Consider the following 21,885-nt stretch of genomic DNA (forward strand, 5'->3'; position numbering starts at 1 on the left):
AGTAGAGTGCGCTCCGACAGAGCGCACTGTTAGCCGACATTTGAACGCACATTTTGGACACGCTAGCTTTACCCCTTATTCAGTAAAGGGTAATAGCGCGTCCAAAACACGCGTCCAACCCCCCCGAACCTAATAGCACCCGCAACATGCAAATGCATGTTGATGGCCCTATTAGGTATTCCCACGCGATTCAGAAAGCAAAATGTGCAGCCAAGCCGCACATTTTGCTTTCAGAAATTAGCGCCTACCCCAAGGTAGGCGCTAATTTCTCCGGGCACCGGGAAAGTGCACAGAAAAGCAGAAAAACTGCTTTTCTGTGCACCCTCCGACTTAATAGCATGGCGATATTAAGTCGGAGGTCCTGAAAGTTTAAAAAAGTAAAAAATAAAAAAATTTAAAATGGGCCCACGGCTGGCGGGTCGAAAACCGGACGCTCAATTTTGCCGGCGTCCGGTTTCCAAACCCGTGGCTGTCAGCGGGCTCGAGAACCGACGCTGGCAAAATTGAGCGTCGGTTGTCAAACCTGCTGACAGCCGCCACTTCCATCAAAAAAGAGGCGCTAGGGACGTGGTAGTGTCCCTATTTTATTTATTTATTTATTTATTTATGGTTTTTATATACCGGAGCTCCTGTATACAATACATATCGCTCCGGTTCACAGAGAACAGTAATAATTACTGCCGGGTAAATTACCACCAGGCCTAATTTAAATAAATTTAAATACTGTATCGCGTGCACAGGAGAGTGGCCTGTGCACTCGCCCGCTCTCCCGCAATTTTACTGTATTGGCCCATATGTATTGATATCTCTGAACTATTTAAATGTATTTATCATATCTCTCCATTCTAGCCTTTCCTCTAGTGTACACATATTTAGATCTTTAAGTCTTTCTCCTCTGTCTCCATATGCTTTACAACAAAGATTACAGACCATTTCAGTAGCCACCCTCTGGATCGACTCCATCCTGTTTATATCATTTTAAAGGTGCAGTCTCCAGAACTGTACACAGTATTCCAAATGAGGTTTCATCAAGGAGCTACAGGGACAATATCACCTCCAATTGTTTTGCTGACCATTCTTTTCCCTATGCACCTAAGCATCCTTCTGGTTTAGATCCTTAAGTCTCATATCACAACAAATTCCTTAAATCTTCATATTGACAATGGATATGACCAACATATATTTTTATATAAATCAGATTTAACAACCATATTGATTTCCATATTTCAGTTATACTGAAAATCAGATCTGTTCAAGACCCACAAGGATCAGAGCTGAGAACCCCTGATGTAACTGTACTGGTTCGAAGAAGGTTTGGCAGAGAGCTGGGCAATGCTGCTGCTGCTGCTGCTGAAAAGAACTGTCCTGGACGTAGGGAGGAATGTCATTATTGTTAAAGTCATTTTTTTACTTTCTAAGATGCAGAACTACAAAACAGTACTACTCATCTATGGAGAGGCATTTCAAAATACTTGTGAAATACCCACTTCAAGGGAAGCTGTAGCATAAGTGACAGTAGGTGAGCCTAGTGAGAGTAAAGGGCTGGGAACTAGGCAACCAGATTTCAAATCCTTCCTCTCCCCACTGATACTCCTTGTGATTGTGGGCAAGTCACTTTAATCTTCCAGTGCCTCAAATAGCTAGTTACAGTGTAAGCTCTTTGGGGCAAGGACTTGTTGTACTAGTATGTAATTTATTTATTTTTTTAAAAATTGCCGCATTATCCAAGTTCCTCAGTAGCGTACAGTGAAAATATTCATAAAATACATATAATTACATAATTAATTGCATAAATGCTGATATAAACAAACATACACCAAAACTGGGTTAAGGATATCACCGAGGAATGAGGATGTATGAACAATTAAGGAATACACTGGTAAAATTCAAACCAGCTGGAGTCCTCGACTTCTAGTTTTTAGGTCAGCGACAGCATAGATTTTATACAAAAAGTTTCTAACTGGTAATTTGATAATCCAGATATAGCAGCACTTTTTAAATAATACTTTTTACTGAGGAAATGTTCTTTACATTTTTCCAAATTAAGCAGTGTATACAGCATCATAAGATATATAGTTGAAATTATAGTCCTTACCTTTGTAACCAAAAGTCTCCCTCCCCTTAGTCAGATGTGGTTAGCCCAGAGCCCTTAACCTATTTCCATTATATTTGATTTCACATTTGTTTTTGACCTCCAGTCAGCTTTTTATACTCTTGCAAGTACTTTGTCCTAGAGATTCCATATCTGTACTGTATTGAAAATCTCTCATCCAGATCCTATGCAACCTCCCTACATTTCTGTTCATTTTTGCAGCAAACTGCATGTATGGGGCAGCAGATATGAAGGTTTAACAATTCTTTTAAAAGATTCTTACCTATAACTAGGGACCTTCATTTTCGGTTTTTATTGCTCTGTATTTTTCCCAGGAAATTATCAGGGTTTATTATAAGAACAAAAACAGGAGGAACCCAGTTGAAAAAATGACATTTTTCTGGGTAAATATTGGAGTTTATTGTGGTGGACAGAAGCCAGGACAATAAACCTACATTAACAGATTTTCCTACCCACCTACTCAGCAGCATCCCCATTTCTTTTTTTTCGATTTAAAATTTTTATTAGAAACATCATGAACAGAAATACATGACAAAATATGCAGCAAATGTGAAATGCCAAAATGCAATAAACTTCAAAACACAAAAATGAGTTTCTATGTAATTATTGTGTTATTGTGTTATTCCCCCCCCCCCCCCCCCCCCCCCCCATCTTGCAGAAACCATCATATCATCACATCCAATCTCAATAGCCTGAATACATAGCATAACAAAAAGCCCAAGATCAACCCCGTACCCTGGACAGAATAATAAAGAGGCAACCACTAGTGCGCAATCTTTAAACTGTGACACTCACTGAGCGAGAAGCTCCGCTCGCCAGCGCTGATATGGCTGCCAAACCTTCTGGAAAGAGGGCAAACTGTGTTGTTTATGAGCTGTTATCTTACACATATGATAAACCTTATCCACTCTCGCCTTAATAGCCGCCAATGTGGGAAATACTGTGCCCTTCCAATGGTGTGCAATTACACACCTGGTAGCCGATACAACAAACTTGACAAACCTTGAAAGATACATATCCCCGGACCCCAGGTCCCCATTGAGAAAGGCCTGCATTAGTGTAAGTAGCACAAACTCCCCCAATACTGTTGAAAGCCAGGCAGAGACGTCCTCCCATAACCGGGATATCATGGGACATTCCCACCATAAATGAAAAAAGGTACCCGTCGCCCCGCAACCCTTCCAGCATTTGTCCGACACCTGAGGGGTAATACGGTGAAGACGTTCAGGGGTGTAGTACCATCTGTAGAGTATTTTAAAATCATTTTCAATGAGAGTGGCGGATATGATTCCCTTCCCCATCTTTGAGTAAATATCAACCCAGTCGTCAGTCGCCAGGGTCATCCCCAAATCAGTTTCCCACGCAGCAACATACGCCGGGGGGGAATGCAAATCCCGATTGAGCAATTTATATATTTTGGATAATAAACTGGGGATTTTCTCTACTGCCCTGCAATACGATTCGAATAGAGATACCGGAGACTGAAGGTCGCTCCTCAATCCGGAATGCGCACTGTAGTTTTGTAGCTGGCCATCTTTATTGAACCCCTAGCTCAGAAGATTCGGGAGAATACGACCATCACTGGCATTGAGGTGGGGACCTTTTCGTCCAAATTGGCAATGTTTGCGGACGATGTGATTTTAACACTCACGCACCCTCTGCGCTCACTCCCAGTGGTCGTGGACCTCATAAAAGCCTTTAGTAAGGTCTCCGGATATTCCATAAATTGGGATAAAACTGAGATCCTCAATATTTCCCTTTCGGGTTCACAGGTGTCTGAACTTAAGGCAGCTTTCCCCTTTCGGTGGGCTAAGCATCCCCATTTCTACCCCATCACCCTGCCTCTCTCCCCACCGAGAATCTCTCTCCCTCCATCCCTCCCCTCACACACACACACCACACACACACTACAACAGCATTCATCCTTATCGGTGGTAGTTCTAGGTGTTTTCTCTCTCCCTCGGCAGCATGCTTACTGAGGCTCCTGCGCTCTGCAACATTGCACTTCTACTTTTGAGCAGGGCCAGAGAACCTGCCGGGAAATGCTTCTGGTAGACAGGGCCTGCCTGAAATGCATTCACAGCACCAGGCAACATGCACTGTCCTGACTTGGGGGGTGAGGAGGCGGAACTTGAAACTCGGAATGGGTGGCACTGGAGGGTGAGCACTTTCATGCATGGAGAGTGGACTTGAAATACGGCATGCATTTTGGCCTACACTGGCTTTCAGTAGTGGCTGGAGGCCTTGAATCGCTGCATCTGTAGCTCCAAAGCAGCTTTTTAATCAGCCCAAAATAAGGGTAAAAATAAGTTTAAACCAACTGACACCTTTGGAAAAATCCAGGAATTTATGGGTAAAAATCGGTTTAAATTGAAAACAAAGTACCCTATAACCTTCCAATATCTTAATAAAGCCCACTGGGTAAGAATAGCTAAATTGGCACATTTTTGCATATACTTTGTGCTACATATATCAGGATGGCCAAGAATGCTTTAGGATTTCTTTTTCTGTTTTTAATAAAGCTGCACATTTCCCCCAGTGATTCTCCACTACTGCAGTTAGTAGGAAAGTCTGAAGTCTTTTGTTCCTTTCCATCTGATTCTATATAACAGAAATAGAAGCAGTGGCTCCTGCAAGCCCCTGACCCAGCAATTCCCAAACCTGTCCTCATGACCCCACAGCCAGTCAGATTTATATTTATTTATAATGAATAAGCATAAGATAAATCTGCACACTGGTTCTCCAATGCATTTAAATATATTTTATGCATATTCATTGTAGATAGCTTGAAAACCTGATTGGCTGTGGTGTCAATAAGACAGATTTAAGATCCACACCCTAACCTCTGCCATAGAAAATACATTGGAGAGGAACAGTAAGTCCTCCCATATTCAGGGGTGAAGAACATTTTAGAGAACTTAGGCTCCAGCCCAGAATTATGGGGAGCAAAAAAAAAATCTCTTTATATTTACATTTTCTTTACTTTTTGTTATTTTTTACATTTTACTCTTCTTTCCTCCTCAGCATCTCCTGCAACTCAGTGGCAGCTACTCTGCCACTGAACTGAACCACAGTAGCAGCAAATCCTGCATCCAGAAACAACCAAAGAGGTGGCTTCTCTTCAGTCCAGGCTAGCAGCAAGTGCCAAGAGCTGTATTTTAGCTGCCCAGATAACCTACACCAACAATTTCCCCAGCCTTGCCCATGTTAACAGGCCACCAGAACACTGCTCCTTCTAAACTGCACAGAATCAATAAAACAGTTCAGCCTGTGCAGAGAGAGACCCTGATCATCACAAGATGCATCAGTGCATCAGGATGAGACTGATAAGGAAGCCCCCATCTTTCGCAGGGAAAGCTGCACATCAGCTAGATAGGAGATGTGCTTCTGTCCTCATCTCATGGCGATGGATCTTGTGCCACCTAAGAGCTACAATGTTTAGTCAATGTTTCTTAAAATTTCCTATAGATGAACTCTCATTTCTTTAAGAAAAGTTTAGTCATTTTAACATTTTTTCCCTCTATCACAACTATTATTGTTAATTCTGAAAAACTACAGTTTTTCCCCACACAGATTTCACTAGGCCTACTCATAAGAAAATATTGCCCTTATTCCCGACAGGGAGGGCAAATTTCAAAAGGTATTTCCACAGCTAAAAACTGTGCATTACCCAAAAAAATAAGGTCTTTGAAAATTGTCTATTTTATCTACAGGTAAATACTGCATGTGTAGTGCCACTACACATGTACTTTTAGCTACAGATAGTGTAGACGTTTCTTGGGGAGGGATGTAGACATAGAAATGTGTATTCTATTGCCCGTTCTGCAGCTATCCCCTTCATATATTATTTCATATTGTTTAGTTATGTATTTAAAAGTATTTATTACCCACCCCTCCTAAAAGTTCAGGGCAGGGATATTAAGGTAATATCATCCCATAGGCCATTCTCTTCCAATGCAGATTACTCAAGAAACAGTGAAATGTGTAAAAAGGAATCAGTCAAAATCTGTATGTTCAAAAGCAGACAGTCTACATACAATTGGTTTTATATTCTACGACAAATCAAGTTGTTCTGCGATAGCTCCGTCTGCCTGTCACCTTTGGTCTATTTTAATCCCATTATCCTGATGAGTACCAAGCCTATCGAGAAGTACAAAATCCTACACACCACAAAAAGGAAATTAAACTGAATCCCTATATACTCTGAAGAAGTTCCTGTATGTGAACATCATAAAAATATACTTTAGACGCATCAAAAACAATTTTGTATGATAAAATTGAGTAAGTGAAAGAAACATTAACCGTTTGCTAGTGTCAAGAACATAAATAAGTTATTCTTTACCAATGGAGTTATTTTCATTTCACAAGGTAAACAGTCTGTGCAATACAAACATTTCCATGCTGAGACTCTGTCCACTGCAATGGTGTTGAAAGGGTCATTTTTTCAAGCTAAAATTAGCCACAAGGTATATCCCATAGTGAGTGTGCTTGGCTAATCAAGTTTAAATGCTTTAGTCTGGACAATCTTCTCTGCTGAAAAAGTGATGAAGGCAGACAGATATGATCCTGAAACTATTTTTTTTTTTAAATCCATGTTCCTAATTTGGCCAGAAACACTCCTCTCATTCTTTCCTCCCAAAGAGAAAGGCTTTATTACTCACTCACAGTTCTAATCTGTTTGAGTTTCAGCATATCTGTTCACATGACAAGGGAGAAAAATGAAGAGCTTGCATAATTTCAATTTACACATATACATAAAAAGTGAGAAAGAGCTGCACAGGTGTTTTTATTTCATGAGTTCTGAATGACTAGTACTTATGAACAGTAAGGTCAGCAGTTACAGAGTCAGTCATTCATAACAAGGGAAATAACCATGTATGTAATGCCTTGAAGGGATGGTCTCCCCTTTCAATTCACATAAGGCATATGTTTGAGGTAGGCTAATAACTATAAGCAAGTTTTTACAATGTACCATCTTTCAAAGTTATCAAAGAAAGACAAAACATATCCATGCATTTATATACGGTATTGTAGGTTTTTACAATTATGAATTATACAGCTGCAATATTTTTAAGGATTTCTGTAAAGTTCAACTAATATAAGAAAAATAATTGCCAAATACATTTCCTTTTCATTTCAATTTTTAAATAGAACATAATGTTAAATTTGAACATCCTTAAAAAATATGAAAAATATAGAAGCTACAAAAATACAAAAAGCTGCAAAACGAATCCTGTTCTATTTCCATATTCCCTGGCCATAATGCTCAATGAAACAAAAAGTCTGACTTTTATTAATCAGGATGGAGATTAATAACCATCAGTTAGTGTTGCTTTCATATTTTTAACACATCCAACTATAAAAGTAAACCACAGAGAACAAAGACAGGTTGGCCCCAGTCAGAAGAGCAAAGGAAAGTGAGTATGAACTCTCAAAAAACCAACATTCTTATGAATTTGCCCATATGTCACCCAAACATCCTTTCTTCCCCTGGCATGCAGTTCAATGAGCCTAGAGCCTGGCACTATACGAAATACTCACTCCATTTCTCCTTCACAATTCAAATTTGCAGTGAGAAAATTCTTACACTTTGTGCCTATCGATCATTACCTGCGACAATGCTTCCTTACACCCAGACCAACCGAAAATGAAGTCAGAGCAACAGAAACTTTTGTCTATGGTATAAAACTTAATTCCCCTTCATTTTACCTTCCCTTCTCTGCATTTGGATGTGTGTAGAATTAGACTAGCCCTTCTGCCCAGGTGAGGAGAGGGATGGGGTGGGTAGCTGTGGTTTTGAGAAATGTACTGTATCCTCACTTAAAATCTCTGCACAGCTCAGAGGGCACCCGAGCGTCTCACTGCCCTGGTCACTCAGCCCCATACGTCTGCACATCGATCACTTCGCTCGTCTTACAACCGCCACATCTTTACAGGAGACCTCGAATCCTAGGGAACAATTCTGCCCCATCCCCACACTCCGATTCTCGGAACCACACTACACACTCTTTCCCTCTCTCCGTACCCAGCTCAGGATCCGGATACCGCGAACGGCACACTCCGGGCCCGATTTAACCCAGGAGCTTGTCCTCTGGCAGGGGATGGGGAAGCTCTCCACAATAAGAGAGCCACTCCGGCAGCCAGCTGTCGCTTAAAAGGCTTAAAAGCCGAGGCCGTGGATGGGGAAAATCGCCAAGTCTCCACCGTCCGCCGCCCCCGGCCTGAGAGGCCGGCGGAGAGGGGGGGAGACGCATACCCTAAGCCGCCAACTTTTTAGCTTAAGAAGGGGAAGAAAAGCAAGCTACAAGGCATTCAAATCACGGCTCTGCATCGGAAGTTACCGAGCCGAACTGAGACGGCGTTCACCAAAGCCCGCAAGAGCAGCTGAAAGCAGACCAAGCACGGAGGTGACACTTCCCGACGACCCCTGTCACAGCTGCTGGCAAGAAAGCGCTGCGCTGTCTCCCGCTCCTCCAGTCCGCGGCGAGAAACGTCCCTTTCCATTTACAGCGGCTGTGGAGAAGCAGCCAACCTTCCCGCTCCCTTTTTTTTCCTAGCGCTCAATTTTGTTCTTATTGTTGAACTCTGCTGTGTGTTTCTGGTGCTTTTATTTATGTATTTATTGTATTATTATTTCTTTTGTGTAACCAACGAGCCCTTCTGGTCAGACAGGAGGGGAGGGGAAAAAAAAGAGCCTTGGCGATGGTGGCAGCCGGGAAGCGGTGCGCGCTCCGGCCGCCTCCCCGAGGTCTCCAGCCCGGAGAAATCGGTGTAAACCTCCACTCCCCGAGCCACTGGCAAACCCCCAGCACAACAAAAGGGCAAGAAGAGTTGAAAAAAAAAAAAAAGGATTCATACACACTCAGCCTCTCCGGACAGACTTTAATTTACAAAACAATAAAAGAGAAAAGAAAAGATGCAAAAGAGAGGGAGAGAGAAATGACTCCGCCTCCTCTAGCAAAAACGGCTTCGCTGTGTTCGAAAGCTGCAAAATAGGAGGCGAGAAGGAAAGCTCCACATTTGCAACGCGCCGAGGAGTAAGCGAGGAGACAGCGCGGAAGCAAGACTAAAATCATCAGAATAATAATAATAAAATCATCAGAATAATAATAATAAACACAAAATCAAGCAGATCGTTAGCGAACAGGACGGGTGGGGAGTAGGGCGCGGGGAAGGGAAGCGAGCCCCGGCGCCTTGTTCTGTTGTTACCTGCCGTGAAACCAGTCCTTGCAGGCATCGCATTCAATCATAAAACGGGTTACATCGTAGGGCAGCCTGCAGATGCAATAGACGGGCACCGTCGCCATGTTTAGATTCCCTTCAAAACAACACCGGACTCGGGCAGGCAGCGGCTGCCACTAGGTAGCTTCTCCTCCAAAAACGCAAGTCAGTCGCACGTCAAGAGAGCGCACTCACACAGAGCGAGACAAAAAAATCCGATAATGCAATTGTAAGATTTTTCAAGGGCGAGCGGCGATGTGCAATGTCACGCCCACCCAAAAAAAGAACAACAACAACAGCAGAAGAAACAAAAAGTGTATGTCTGGTTTAAAAGAGAAGCTCCCGAAAGTTTTTTTTTTGTTGTTGTTGTTGTTGCTGGTCTTTGCCTGAGCTTTGCGCGAGCCGCGTACAGTGTGAATGAGAAGTGCCTCCGGCACAAAAATAACGAGTCCTCCCCTTTAAAACTCACCTTTAAATGGAAACGCGGCCCCTCTGACATCATTGGAGAACTGGAGGCCCAGCTGAAATCCTGTGAGGCGGGCTGTCTTCGTTTTCAACGGCCTCAGCCGCGCGACGCTGGATATTATAGCAAATTTGCGCCATTCTATAGTGGAGAAGCGTCGTGGATAGGAAAGGGTATGTTTTAGTTAAGTCTGAGGCGGGGTAGAACTGAAAGGTACCGTTATGGTCAGCCTCATTGCTTTTTCAGAGTGTTTAAAGCTAGGCGAAAAGAAAATGTAAAGTATGACTATAAAAAAAATTTTAAAAAGTCATATGTCGGGCAAATTTGAGTAATGCTAAATGTGATATATCGCGTTTTTTTCTCAGCTCGCCTATCTGTAGTGGCAGCTGTAGGAACTAAATTAGTGGCAACTAAATGAAGGTTTTATGTATTTCCTATTATTTCCTATGGGGATTTCCACCAACTGTCAGACTGATATTTTTCGAGTTTTTAGAAATATGGACAACCTACACATAAAGCATCTTTCGGATCAGAAAAAATAGCCTTTTTTGGAGAATATGTTTGAGAATATTTTTTTAAATCTTACTTTTCCAAAATTTGTGAAGGGAGTGAATTTAAACCTACGTATTACTAACACTATAATGTTCAGAATGGTTTGAGTATTTTCTCTATGTAAAGCTTTAAAAGCTTAAGGAAAAATCAGATTTATATTTTTTAAACAAATTTGAAGGCTTTTAATTCATTCATAAAAATAGTTTTGTCATTAGCAACAGAAAATTAGATGTCCGATTGGCTGACACTAGGTGACTTTACAAAAAGCATTAAAGAATGGCTCTATGTTGAGGTCTGGTGGAGCTGGCTGTCTCTGAATAGTTTCCCAGATAATAGGAAGATGTACACCTTTTAGTTGGGTTTAATATCCATTTATTTTAGTTTGATCTCTATACGTACACAGGCACTCTATAGTACATGGGTCCGTGCCCAGGAGGGAAGGTTTAGGATGGTGGTTGTAGTGGGTGATTCATTCACTAGGAAAGTAGATAGCTGGGTGGCTGTTGCGCATGAGAATCTATAACTTGCCTGCCTGGTACAAAGGTAGCAGACCTTGCATGCCACCTATATAAAATTTTAGTCCTGGGAAGAGCTGAAACTCTGGGTACATGTGGGTACCAAAGACACAGGAAGATGCATTCTCAGAAATACTCGTTGTTCAACCTGCAGGACCCCAGAGGCAGGCTGAGTTCCAGAGTGTTAGTGCATGGATGAGACAACAGTGCAGGGAAGAGAGTTTTAGGCTTTTAGGACGGGATGGGCTCCTCAGGGCCAGTAGAAGGTTACTAGGCACCCTAGACAGTGGTGTACTAAGGGAGGGGGGAGGGGGCAGTCCACCTAGGTGACAACAGGGAGAGGGTTGCCAATGATGCCAGCAAGAAGATCCCATGGTGGCACAGAGAAGTGATGTACTGGCGAGGTTCCCATTCCCCGCCCACAAAAGCAAGGTCCTGCAGAAGAAGAGGCCAGTGGCAGATGAAGATGAGGCCCTGCAGCGCCGCCAGCATTTCCCGGGAGCTTGCGGCAGAAGAAGAGGCTTGCTATGCAGCCAGCGGCCTAAGAAGAACTTCAAAACATGTGTGAGAGAGCAAAAGACTGGCCCTGTGAGAGTAAGTGCCAATGTATGAGAGGGAGAGTGTATAAAAGTGAGTGTATGTGTGCCTGTACATAAATATATATGAGAGGGTGCCAGTGGGTGCCTGTGCGTGAGAGGGTGCCTATGTGTGTGCAGGGTTGGGGGTGAGAGATAGGAAGTGTGCGTGTGGGAGAGGAATTATATGTGAGAGATCAGAGGAAGCGGGTTGCTGTATGTGAGAAAGAGAGACGGAGGAAATGTGTGTCTGTCTCACACATGCAGATACTCAAGCTCCTTCTGTCTCTCCCCAAGCATGTATGTGTATGTGAGACAGGAAGCATATTTTGTTTGAATGCGTATGTACCCCCAGTTCACGACAATCTCAGGGTGACAGATATGGAGAACAGGGAATTTTTTAAATCCTTATTTTAAATATTGGGTGTTATTTGATGATTGCTGTTTTGAAATATTTTATTGATTTATTTAGGAAATTTTTAAAAATTTGTACAGGAATTTCTAATATTGAATATTCTATTCATCAGCTGTTTTGAAATGTGTGGTTTTTACTATATTTCTTAATTGACTTATATTTCTTAATTGTATTATTCTGAGGAAGAGTAATTTTCTGCTTTTCCATTGTTGCACTGCATATAGAATTGGGCTTGTGGGGTTTCCAGTTCAGTTTTTGTCTGCGTGTGGGGGGGGTGTCTTGCACACACACATGCTCCCTCTGTCTCTTACCATGCATGTATGTGTGTGTATGAGGGACCGCATACTGTGGGGAGGGGGCGGGTATGTGCGCATGCATGCCCCCAGTCTACAACAATCTTACAGGGTCATTTATCAAAATGCGGTAAGGCGTTTTCGCATGCGAAAAGCCCCATTAACGCATGCGATAGGCCCTTACCGCATGCGAAAATGTGTTTAACGCATGTGATAGCACCATATCGTATGGTGCGATGCAAATTTGAAAAATAGGAGGAGTTAGGGGCAGGGAGTGGGCTGGGTTTGCCTGTCTGCGAAGAGCTATCGCACAACACCTTTTTGAATTGCGTTAGGCTGTGTGATAGCTGCTGTGACCGTGTGGTAAGGTTTTATCGCCTTTCGCGATGGCCCCTGCAAGGCCTATTTTAGGTGAATTGAAGCTTCGGGGGGGGGGGGGGGGGGAGAGAGAGAGCGCCTGGCCATAATGTCATCCCCCTGGATAGGTATTTGTATCCCTATGGTAGGCCCACCTAGTCACTCGAGGTGAGGTTTAGGTATTAGTGTAGGGGATTAGGGGCCACTTTGACATTCAACATGAGACATACGAACAGAACAGTGGTCTCTTGTGAAGATTTGATGACCTTCGGCGTGAGGAAACTCACTCCAAGATGAGATTTGGGCAATGTTCTCTCCACCTAGCTTGATGTTACCCAGGTAGAGTTTTTGTGGTGTTTTTATTTTTTATTTTTTTAAATATCATATGATCTATATCTTCACCGGACAAATTTCTCCTTGAAATGTTGTTCTATTATCACAAAAAGCCGAACTATTACCAAAAATGCCGACACACAGATTTTCTCAAGGTACGGGAAACTTCCCTTCTACTTATCTATACGACGGATTCGTTGATCGTCTACAAGTCCATGTCCCAACAGGGCCTTGTTTCGAATCCTCGATTCTTCGTCAGGGGACAAGATGATATAGTCCAGTGATTAGCAATGTTCGGCATTTCTTCAAATTTTAGCGCGCCATCAATCTGGTCGCCATTTTGATTTAAATGTCCCGGTCAGCGTGACTCTTATATCCGTACCCACTACTCCCAATCTGACCAATCCTAAGACACGTCAAGCAAAGTAAAATGACGTAATCTCGATGGGAAGTACCCTAACAATAAATCTACGGGCATCTGTACTCTTCTGTGGCGTCAACAGGAACATATGAATACATGTACAACCATTTTATTAAACCTATTTTCAAAAAATGGTATATATAACAAGGTACTCCATTCTAATTCTTTGTTCAATCCCTGTGGAGATTTTGTACCCAGTGTGAAAATCCAATATGCTTCCCTCAGGTCCAACATATGTCTACGATCTCCCCCACGTGACGTTGTCAATACTTGGTCAATGATGGTCCACTGAATTTGTGTAAAAGAATGTTCATATTGAATACAATGCAATACTATCGGGGCTGTTAGGGTCTGGGTATGTAAACGGGATTTATGTTCATTTAATCTTACTCTTATGTTTCTAGTTGTTCTCCCAGTATATACCTTGGGACAATTACAAAGAAGAGCATATACCACATAGCTTGAATTGCAAGTGGTGTGAGACTTCAGTCTTACTCTATACCCAGATACTGGATCTTCCCATACACGACCCTCAATGCAATTATTGCAATGACTACACTGGCCACATCTAAAGTGACCATTTTTGTCTTGATCAACGTTTGTCCGGGCTTGTGCATTTACTAACTGATCTCTGATGTTATTGCCCCTAGATGTTACAATTAGCGGCGGTTCTTGAAATATATTGTGGATCCCCAAGATATGCCAATGTCTTCTGATAGAGGTTGATATGGCTGAAAATGCAGTAGTTTGTTTCAACACACATGTTCTGTCCCCATTAATGGGTACATGTTTGTGTTTGGGACAGACAACCTGTGTTTACCACAGCCCCTCCTTCATAGTAAATGTGACACCTTTGGTAACCCAACAGAGAAGTCTGAAAGCCCTGCCTGTAAAAGGGAGTATGCCTTTAACAAAAGCCCCCTCCCTTCAGGTTCCCTCCTGAGTCACTGGGTCCAGGGCTCTCGCCCTTACCTCAGCTGAGGAGATTTCTCCGGTATTCATTGCCGTGACGGTGGGTTAGTCCCAGCCAAGCCAGCAGCTGATTTACGTGCCTGTAACTGTGTTACAGAACAGCTTTTTACGTTCCATCTACTGCTTAATTATAAGACAAATCAGCTTCAACCCCACTATCTCTTTCCCTGCACCCCAAGAATCTGCACCTTCCTTCCCTTGCCTTATCCAGCTACAAGGATCTCTGCCTGTGGCACAGACGTTTGAAACCAACTTTTGTAAGTAATTATTAATTAGCTTTACAATAAAGATTTCAAACTTAAAGATCTTTGTTTGAGGACTGATTGGATGGAATATTGACTGCTTTGAAAGAGGGAACTTGGAAGTTTCTGTAAAACAAAACAGTATAAAGCTGTACAGTGACCGTACAGTAGAGAGCTGTACAACACATACTAACTTTGGTTCTTGCTTTTTAGGCTTGTATGTTAACAAAGCATCCCTGTCAGAATACTTGGCCCGTTTGTAAGCACGTTTTAATATTTTTTGCGGATATCCACGTTGTAAAAATCTCCTTTTAAGTTTCTCCGCCTGAATTTCATACTCTAAAGATGTGGAGCAAATTCTTCGTATCCGAAAAAATTGGCTTGTGGGTAACCCACATTTGAACGAATAGGCAAGATGACTATGAAGCCTTAATAAATTGTTCCGATCAGTGGGTTTCCTAAACACCGTAGTAACCAGTGAATCATGCTGACGTGATACCGAGACGTCCAAAAATGTCATTGTTTGATTGGACCATTCTGCCGTAAACTGTAAATTGTGGTTTAAAGTGTTAATCCAGGTATAAAATGTTTTCAACCGGTCCTCGGACCCTTTCCAAATGAAAAATGTCGTCAATGTAACGACTCCACATGATGATATCTTGCCACCAGTCTGACATATAGATATATGTTTTTTCAAATTCTGCCATGTACAGGTTGTCGGTGCCAACGGGGAACCCATGGGTATGCTATGGGTTTGCAAATATAGAGTAGATTTAAACAAAAAATAATTTTTAGTGTGAATCAATTCAGCAATTTGCAAAATGAACGACCTTGGTATCCTTTGTGTCACATTATGACTGACGATATTAGTGTCTATCACTTCCAGTGCCTGATCCTGAGTGATATTGGTATATAACGCCGAAACGTCCATTGAAACAAGCCAATACTGTTTCTGAGAGTCCAATGATACCTGTTGAATCTGTTGTAAAAAATGGATGGTATCCTTTGTGTAAGATTGCATCCTTTGTACATACGGTTGAAGAACGCGATCCAAAAATATTGCCGGAGATTCAAGAACAGCACCATTTAACGATACTATAGGACATATTGGAGGTTTCACCATGTTCTTATGGATTTTAGGTAAGGCGTATATAACTGGAATCCTAGGATAAGGAACTACAAGAAAGCTCCGCTCCTTGTCTGTCAATCCTAATGTAACCTCCACCAATGCTGTTATTTGTTTCCTTAACCCCTCAGAGACAAAAATTAATAAATTCAATTGTGATCAAACGGATTATAGATTAGATAGGGTATACAACTGGTGGGGCAGTAAGGCACAACAACAGAAAAAGGTACGGTTCAATTTTTCATCTGATGATACCTCGAGCGGGTCTGATGATATGGATAACACAGAATCTGTACTTCCCATCGAGATTACGTCATTTTACGTTGCTTGACGTGTCTTAGGATTGGTCAGATTGGGAGTAGTGGGTACGGATATAAAAGAGTCACGCTGACCGGGACATTTAAATCAAAATGGCGACCAGATTGATGGCGCGCTAAAATTTGAAGAAACGCTGAACATTGCTAATCACTGGACTATATCATCTTGTCCCCTGACGAATCGAAGATTTGAAACAAGGCCCTGTTAGGACACGGACTTGTAGACGATCAACGAATCCGTCATATAGATAAGTAGAAGGGAAGTTTTCCCGTACCTTGAGAAAATCTGTGTCGGCGTTTTTGGTAATAGTTCGGCTTTTTGTGATAATAGAACATTTCAAGGAGAAATTTTGTCCGGGGAAGATATAGATCATATGATATTTTAAAAAAAAAAGTTTTTTTCACATTTTACTCAACAGAAATTATACACTTTAAAGAAATAGATAAAAAAAAAAATTGATCACGGGTTGGAGGAGGTCTGTTTATGATTAGAATTGCTATACACTGCTGGATGTAGTGGTATATTGAAATTGTATGAAACCTTCCTCTTCTTCCCGAAACATTTTCATTGGAAGTGAGAATTGATTTTTGAGTTTTTTCAAAGCAATTATTCCTTAGAGATTGTCTCCTTATGAAAACATTGAATGATAATTATTTGGCATAAATTGCTTGATAGAGGTGATATCTTGTTTGTTTACTATTGATATTTTATATCCCTCAAACACATTGGTGCATTCGTTTTGTTTCTGTCTCTCATACATGCGCACACACACATGCTGTCATACACATACAGACATGCTTTTTCTCTCATATGTACACAAACATGCTCTCTCTCACACTGCCCCTCCCCTAGCAGCACAAGGCCAACAGCAACGGCCTCATCCTTCAGCCCACGGTGCTCATCCTCTTTCTTTAGGCCTGGGGGAGCTGATGCTTCTCTGCCTCGTGTACAGTTTCTTTCAGCTGAGCAGGGACCAGGGCTGAAGTTATAGCTTCTTGAGTAGGTGTGGGCCACACTGTTTGGCTGTTCTTCCTGCTTCTTCATTGCAGTGCGGCCCAGGCCAGTACCACATCTTCTTGCAGCGAGGATGCGCTCTTCTGCTTCCCACCCATATTGGCATGGTCTCTCCCTCTTCCCGCCTGTGCCACACCATGCCGAGGCACATTCATTCTCTCTCTCCCTCTCCCTCCCAACCGCATGAGTGGGAAGAGGGAGAGACAATGCCGACCCCTCCTGGTGGCGCCCTAGGTAGTCACCTAGTCCACTTGGTGCTTCCGCCAGCCCTGGGGCTTCTCAACCAGCATGGAACCTGGCTGCTGGTGCTTTCCTTTTTTTAAAGGAGATAGAGCAGCTTTTAAACTAAAACATGGGCGAAACCTGACTGGCTCAGCAGCACATGATTCAGAGGGAGGTATCTTCAAAGGATACAGGTAAACCAAGTAAGTTAGAATGTCCTGATAGGTGGTTGTAAAGGCTGAAAAAAAAAAACCGGATGCATTTAAATACAGCGCAAGCAGATAAAAATGACTCCAAACTGCTGTATCATCGTACAATAAGTAGGTTATGGATACATATAAAACTACTTTAAAATGTCCTCATAAATGCCTGAAGTTTAAAAATAAGAATGAAGAATTAAAATGTATGGTGCTTAAGGAAGATATAGACATAATAGGCATCTTGTAAACAGTGGAAGAAAGATAACCAGTGGGACACTGTGAAAAGAAAGTTTGCTTACCCTAAACGGTGTTTCCATAGATAGCAGGATGAATTAGTCATGCTGTCATGGGATCTGTCAATCGGGTCCAGGAGGCGGAGCTTGTCAAAGCAGAGATCAGAGCTTTGCTCTCTGCAGCTGCGCGTGTGTTCTCGTGCAGGAAAGCAACGGAATCTCCTCAGTCTGTGATTAAGCCTTAGTGTAGTCGAAGACTTGGTGACTGCCAGGGAGGAGGGTGGGTCAGCATGGCTAATTCATCCTGCTATCTACGGAAACACCATTTACGGTAAGCAAACTTGCTTTTTCCCATCGATAGCAGGGCTGAATTAGCCATACTGTCATGGGAGTCCCAAGCTCCCGATCACGTTGTTTATGATATATATTTGTACGTGATCTTTGACAATGTGGCAGTCACCGTGGACAGGAGGATAGAGATTGCAGGATTGTGTGCCCTATCTTTGCATCAGTGGCTGCTTGTTGATCAAGGCAGTAGTGACATGTGAAGGTATGGAGCGATGACCATGTAGCTGCCTTACAAATGTCTATGGGCTGCACATTCTTCAGGTGTGCCAATGAGGCTGCTACTGCTCTAACTTGGTGAGCTTTCGGCTCTGAATGTGGTTGTAGTTTCTGTTTGTTGTAACAGAATTTGATGCACTGTGCTATCCAGCTGGAGATGGTGCATTTAGCCACTGGTAGTCCAGGTGCCTTTGGGTCAAAAGAGACAAAGAGTTGAGAAACACAGGAGTCCGAGTTTGTCCTTTCTTTGTAGTATGCTAAAGCTCGTTTACAATCTAGTGTGTGCAGTAGTTTTTCCCTATCATTTGCGTGAGGTTTAGGGAAAAAGGTTGGTAATTCCATTGTCTGAGATGGAATTGAGAAATCACTTTTGGTAGGAAGGATGGGTGAGTTCAGAGAACTACCTTCTGGTGATGAAATTGCAAGTATGGAGAATGGACCAAGGCCTGCAATTCACTGACTTTTCGTGCTGATGTTACTGCAACCAAGAACACAACCTTCCATGTGAGGTATTTAATATGTGCAGAGTCCATGGGTTTGAATGGGAAAAGCATGAGCTGTTTCAGAACTATGTTGAGGTTCCATGGAACCGGAGGCTTAGAGATCGGAGGACGAAGGTGAGTTAACCCCTTAATGAAACGATATAGAAAGGGATGATTGGATATAGAAATATTGTTAACTGGTCTATGATATGCCCCTATGGCACTGATGACTCTAATGGATGACGTTGCTAGACCCGCTGTATATAGTGTATGAAGATAATCAATGAGCAATTCAGGTGAGCAGTCCAATGGTGGTATACCTTTGGACATGCACCAGGTAGAGTAATGTTTCCATTTATAGCTATAATTTTTCCTCGTTGAGAGCTTCCTGGATTCTAACAAGTTGAATTGTGCTGAAGTGGAAACTCCCTGTTCTGTTAAAAGGAGCCTCTCAATCTCCATGCTGTCAAGTGGAGAGATGAGTTTAGTGGATGTAGGAACGTCCCTTGATCTTGGCAGAGAAGATCTTGGCGATTCGGTAACCGAATTGGATCCATGATGGATAGTTGGAGAAGGAAACTGTACCATGGCCTTCTCGGCCAGGCCGGGGCGATGAGTATCAGTTGAGCTTTGTCTGCTCTCCACTTTTGAATTGTCCTTGTTATGAGTGGTATGGGAGGAAAGGCATATAGGAGGCCTGTCGTCCACGGAATGAGGAAGGCATCTTGCGCGATCCTGAATCGGCTTGGTCTTATCGAGCAGAATTTGGGAACTTGAGCATTGATCTCTGTTGCAAAGAGATCTATTGAAGATGTCCCCCACTGCATGAATATGTCTTGGGCTATTTCTGTATTGAGTGCTCATTTGTGAGGATGAAAGATGCGGCTTAGCTTGTCTGCTCTTGTGTTTGCAACTCCTGGTAGACAAGTTGCCTGGAGATGTATGCAATTTCGGTGAGCATGTTCGAAGATTGTCAAGGTCTCCTTGCAAAGGGACATGAACCGGACCCTCCTTGTTTGTTGATGTAGAACATCACGACTTGGTTGTCCGTGTAGATCATGCCCCTGCGTCCTTTCAGGTGGTCTTGGAACACTCGTAATGCATTGCGAATTGCTCTGAGTTCCAATAAATTTATTTGCAGGTTCTGTTCCGAGATTGTCCATAACCCTTTTGTTTCGTAAATCTCGAGGTATGCACCCCAGCCCTTGCGAGACGCATCTGTGGTTAAGACTGCGTTGTGAGGAGGGGAACTGAACAGTGCTCCCTTGGATAGGGTGGAGTCTAGGAGCCACCATGTTATGTCTTTTCTCATTTCGGCGGTCAATGATAACTTCTGTGTCAATGGTTGCGAGTGCTGTTTCCATTGACGTTTCAAGCCCCATTGCAGGCATCTCATGTGTAGCCTGGTGTTGGGAACCACGAAATTTGCCGCTGCCATGTGGCCGAGGACTACTAAAACCTGTCTCGCTGAAGGTCTCTGAGTATGGTTCAAGGTATGTAACAGGAGACAGAATTGTGATATTCTGTCACTTGGTAGGTATGCCCTGTTGCACATCGTGTCCAGGCATGCTCCTATGAATTGTAACTGTTGTGTTGGTTGTAGGTGTGATTTCTGAAAATTGATCACCAATCCTAATTCTTGCAAGCATTGTATCACTCGATGGAGGTGATAGAGTAAGAAGTTTGGAGTTGGGGCGATTATGAGCCAATCGTCCAGATATGGGAAGATGGTTATACCTTTTTGTCTGAGATGAGCCACCACCACAACCATGCATTTGGTGAACACCCTGGGTGCAGCCAATAGTCCAAAGGGGAGAACTTTGTACTGGTAGTTTTGATGCCTGTAGCGAAAGCATAGGTAATGCCACGAGGATGGATGGATTGGAATGTGTGTGTAAGCATCCTTCAGGTCGATGGAACACATCCAGTCGTTGGTTTGAATCAGAGGAAGGACTGATTTCAACAATACCATTTTGAATTTCTCTTTGATGAGAAATTTGTTCAATTCTCTTAGGTCTAGGATGGGGTGAAGGCCACCCGACTTCTTGGGTATGAGGACCCTACTGATTGGGTCCCTGGGTGAATTTGTCGAATTGCTTGTTTGCGAAGCAAAGCAATTTCCTCCCCCAGTTGTGGTTGGAAGTTGTGAATCTTGAAAGTGGAAAGATGAGGTAATAAGGGTTTTGTGACAAATTGGAGTTGGTAGCCGTGACGTACTATCGGATGTTATTCTCTCCCAGGCTGTCAGGCAGGAATGAATCCTGCCTGGTGGTGCTTGATGTTGTGGTGGTGGCTGGGTAACTAAAAAGATGAAGTTTCTTTCACTGCAGTAGCCGGCTGTTGTGCCTGCTGTCTCCGGTTACGTGATTTACCTCTATGTTGGTTTGAGGTATTCTGTTGTGGAGCAGGTCGCTGGTACGCAGGGTATGCCTGTGTACGAAAGGACTGGTAAGATCTGTAGGGTCTCCTGGCATATGATTGCCTACGAGTAGATCCAATATAACGACGTGTGGTCAAATAGTTAGGATATGATGTTAATGATTGTATTGCTAGAGCTTCTTCCTTCAGTTTACCCACTGTGTCCTGAAATCGTTCTCCGAACAGGTTATCTCCTGTGCATGGGAGGTTCGTTAGTTTTTCGTGCAAATCTTCATGTATGGAACTTGAGCGTAACCATGCTAGTCTGCGGGCTGCAATGGCTGTTGCTGATGCCCTAGACTATGTTTCATATGCTTCGTAGATTGACCTCAAAAGGTGACGATAGCACTCTTCCATGTCATGAAGAGGCGGAGGTATCTGATCCGCAGTCAAGGAAAGCATACCTTTTATAGCTTGTATGCACTCATATAGGTATTGTACCATGTAGAAATGATGGTGCATAATTCGGGCATTTAACATTGAGTTATGGTATATTTTTCCTGCCAAACTCATACAAATATTTGTTGTCTTTGCCTGGTGGGTATGAGGAATGTGACTTTGTTTTCTTAAATCTTTGCATCGCCGACTCTACTACAATTGAAGCATGAGGTAATTGTGGTACAGAGTACGGTGATGTTTTCCTCATACAGAATTTTATGTCCGTTTTCCTGGAAACTACTGCGATTGCGTAAGGTGTTTCCCAGGATTTCTGTAAGACTGAATGCAGGAGCTCTTGTGGTGGAAGAGTTGTTGGTTCCCCTGGAGTCTCAAACATTTTTAGGAGACCAAGGGTTTCTGACCTAGGGTCTGTCTCTTTTTGGACCTCTAGATGCAGT

General features: G+C 42.8%; 1 protein-coding gene and 1 long non-coding RNA gene across 2 annotated transcripts in view; one reads left to right on the forward strand and one right to left on the reverse strand.

The window, feature by feature from the left end:
- PHF2 (PHD finger protein 2) overlaps positions 1–9,753 on the reverse strand; it is a 381,209-nt gene extending 371,456 nt beyond the window's left edge. The window contains exon 1 of the mRNA XM_029600845.1: positions 9,323–9,753. Within this exon, the coding sequence (XP_029456705.1) occupies positions 9,323–9,420 (98 nt within the window). The 5' untranslated portion in view covers positions 9,421–9,753. The remainder of the gene's footprint in view (positions 1–9,322) is intronic.
- A 91-nt stretch (positions 9,754–9,844) lies between these two features.
- The window catches only part of LOC115091043, a 31,698-nt gene continuing 19,657 nt past the window's right edge, over positions 9,845–21,885 (forward strand). The window contains exon 1 of the long non-coding RNA XR_003856591.1: positions 9,845–9,970. This is a non-coding gene — a long non-coding RNA (uncharacterized LOC115091043). The remainder of the gene's footprint in view (positions 9,971–21,885) is intronic.

This window comes from Rhinatrema bivittatum, chromosome 4 (assembly GCF_901001135.1).
Source record: "Rhinatrema bivittatum chromosome 4, aRhiBiv1.1, whole genome shotgun sequence".
Classification (NCBI taxonomy): Eukaryota; Metazoa; Chordata; class Amphibia; order Gymnophiona; family Rhinatrematidae; genus Rhinatrema; species Rhinatrema bivittatum.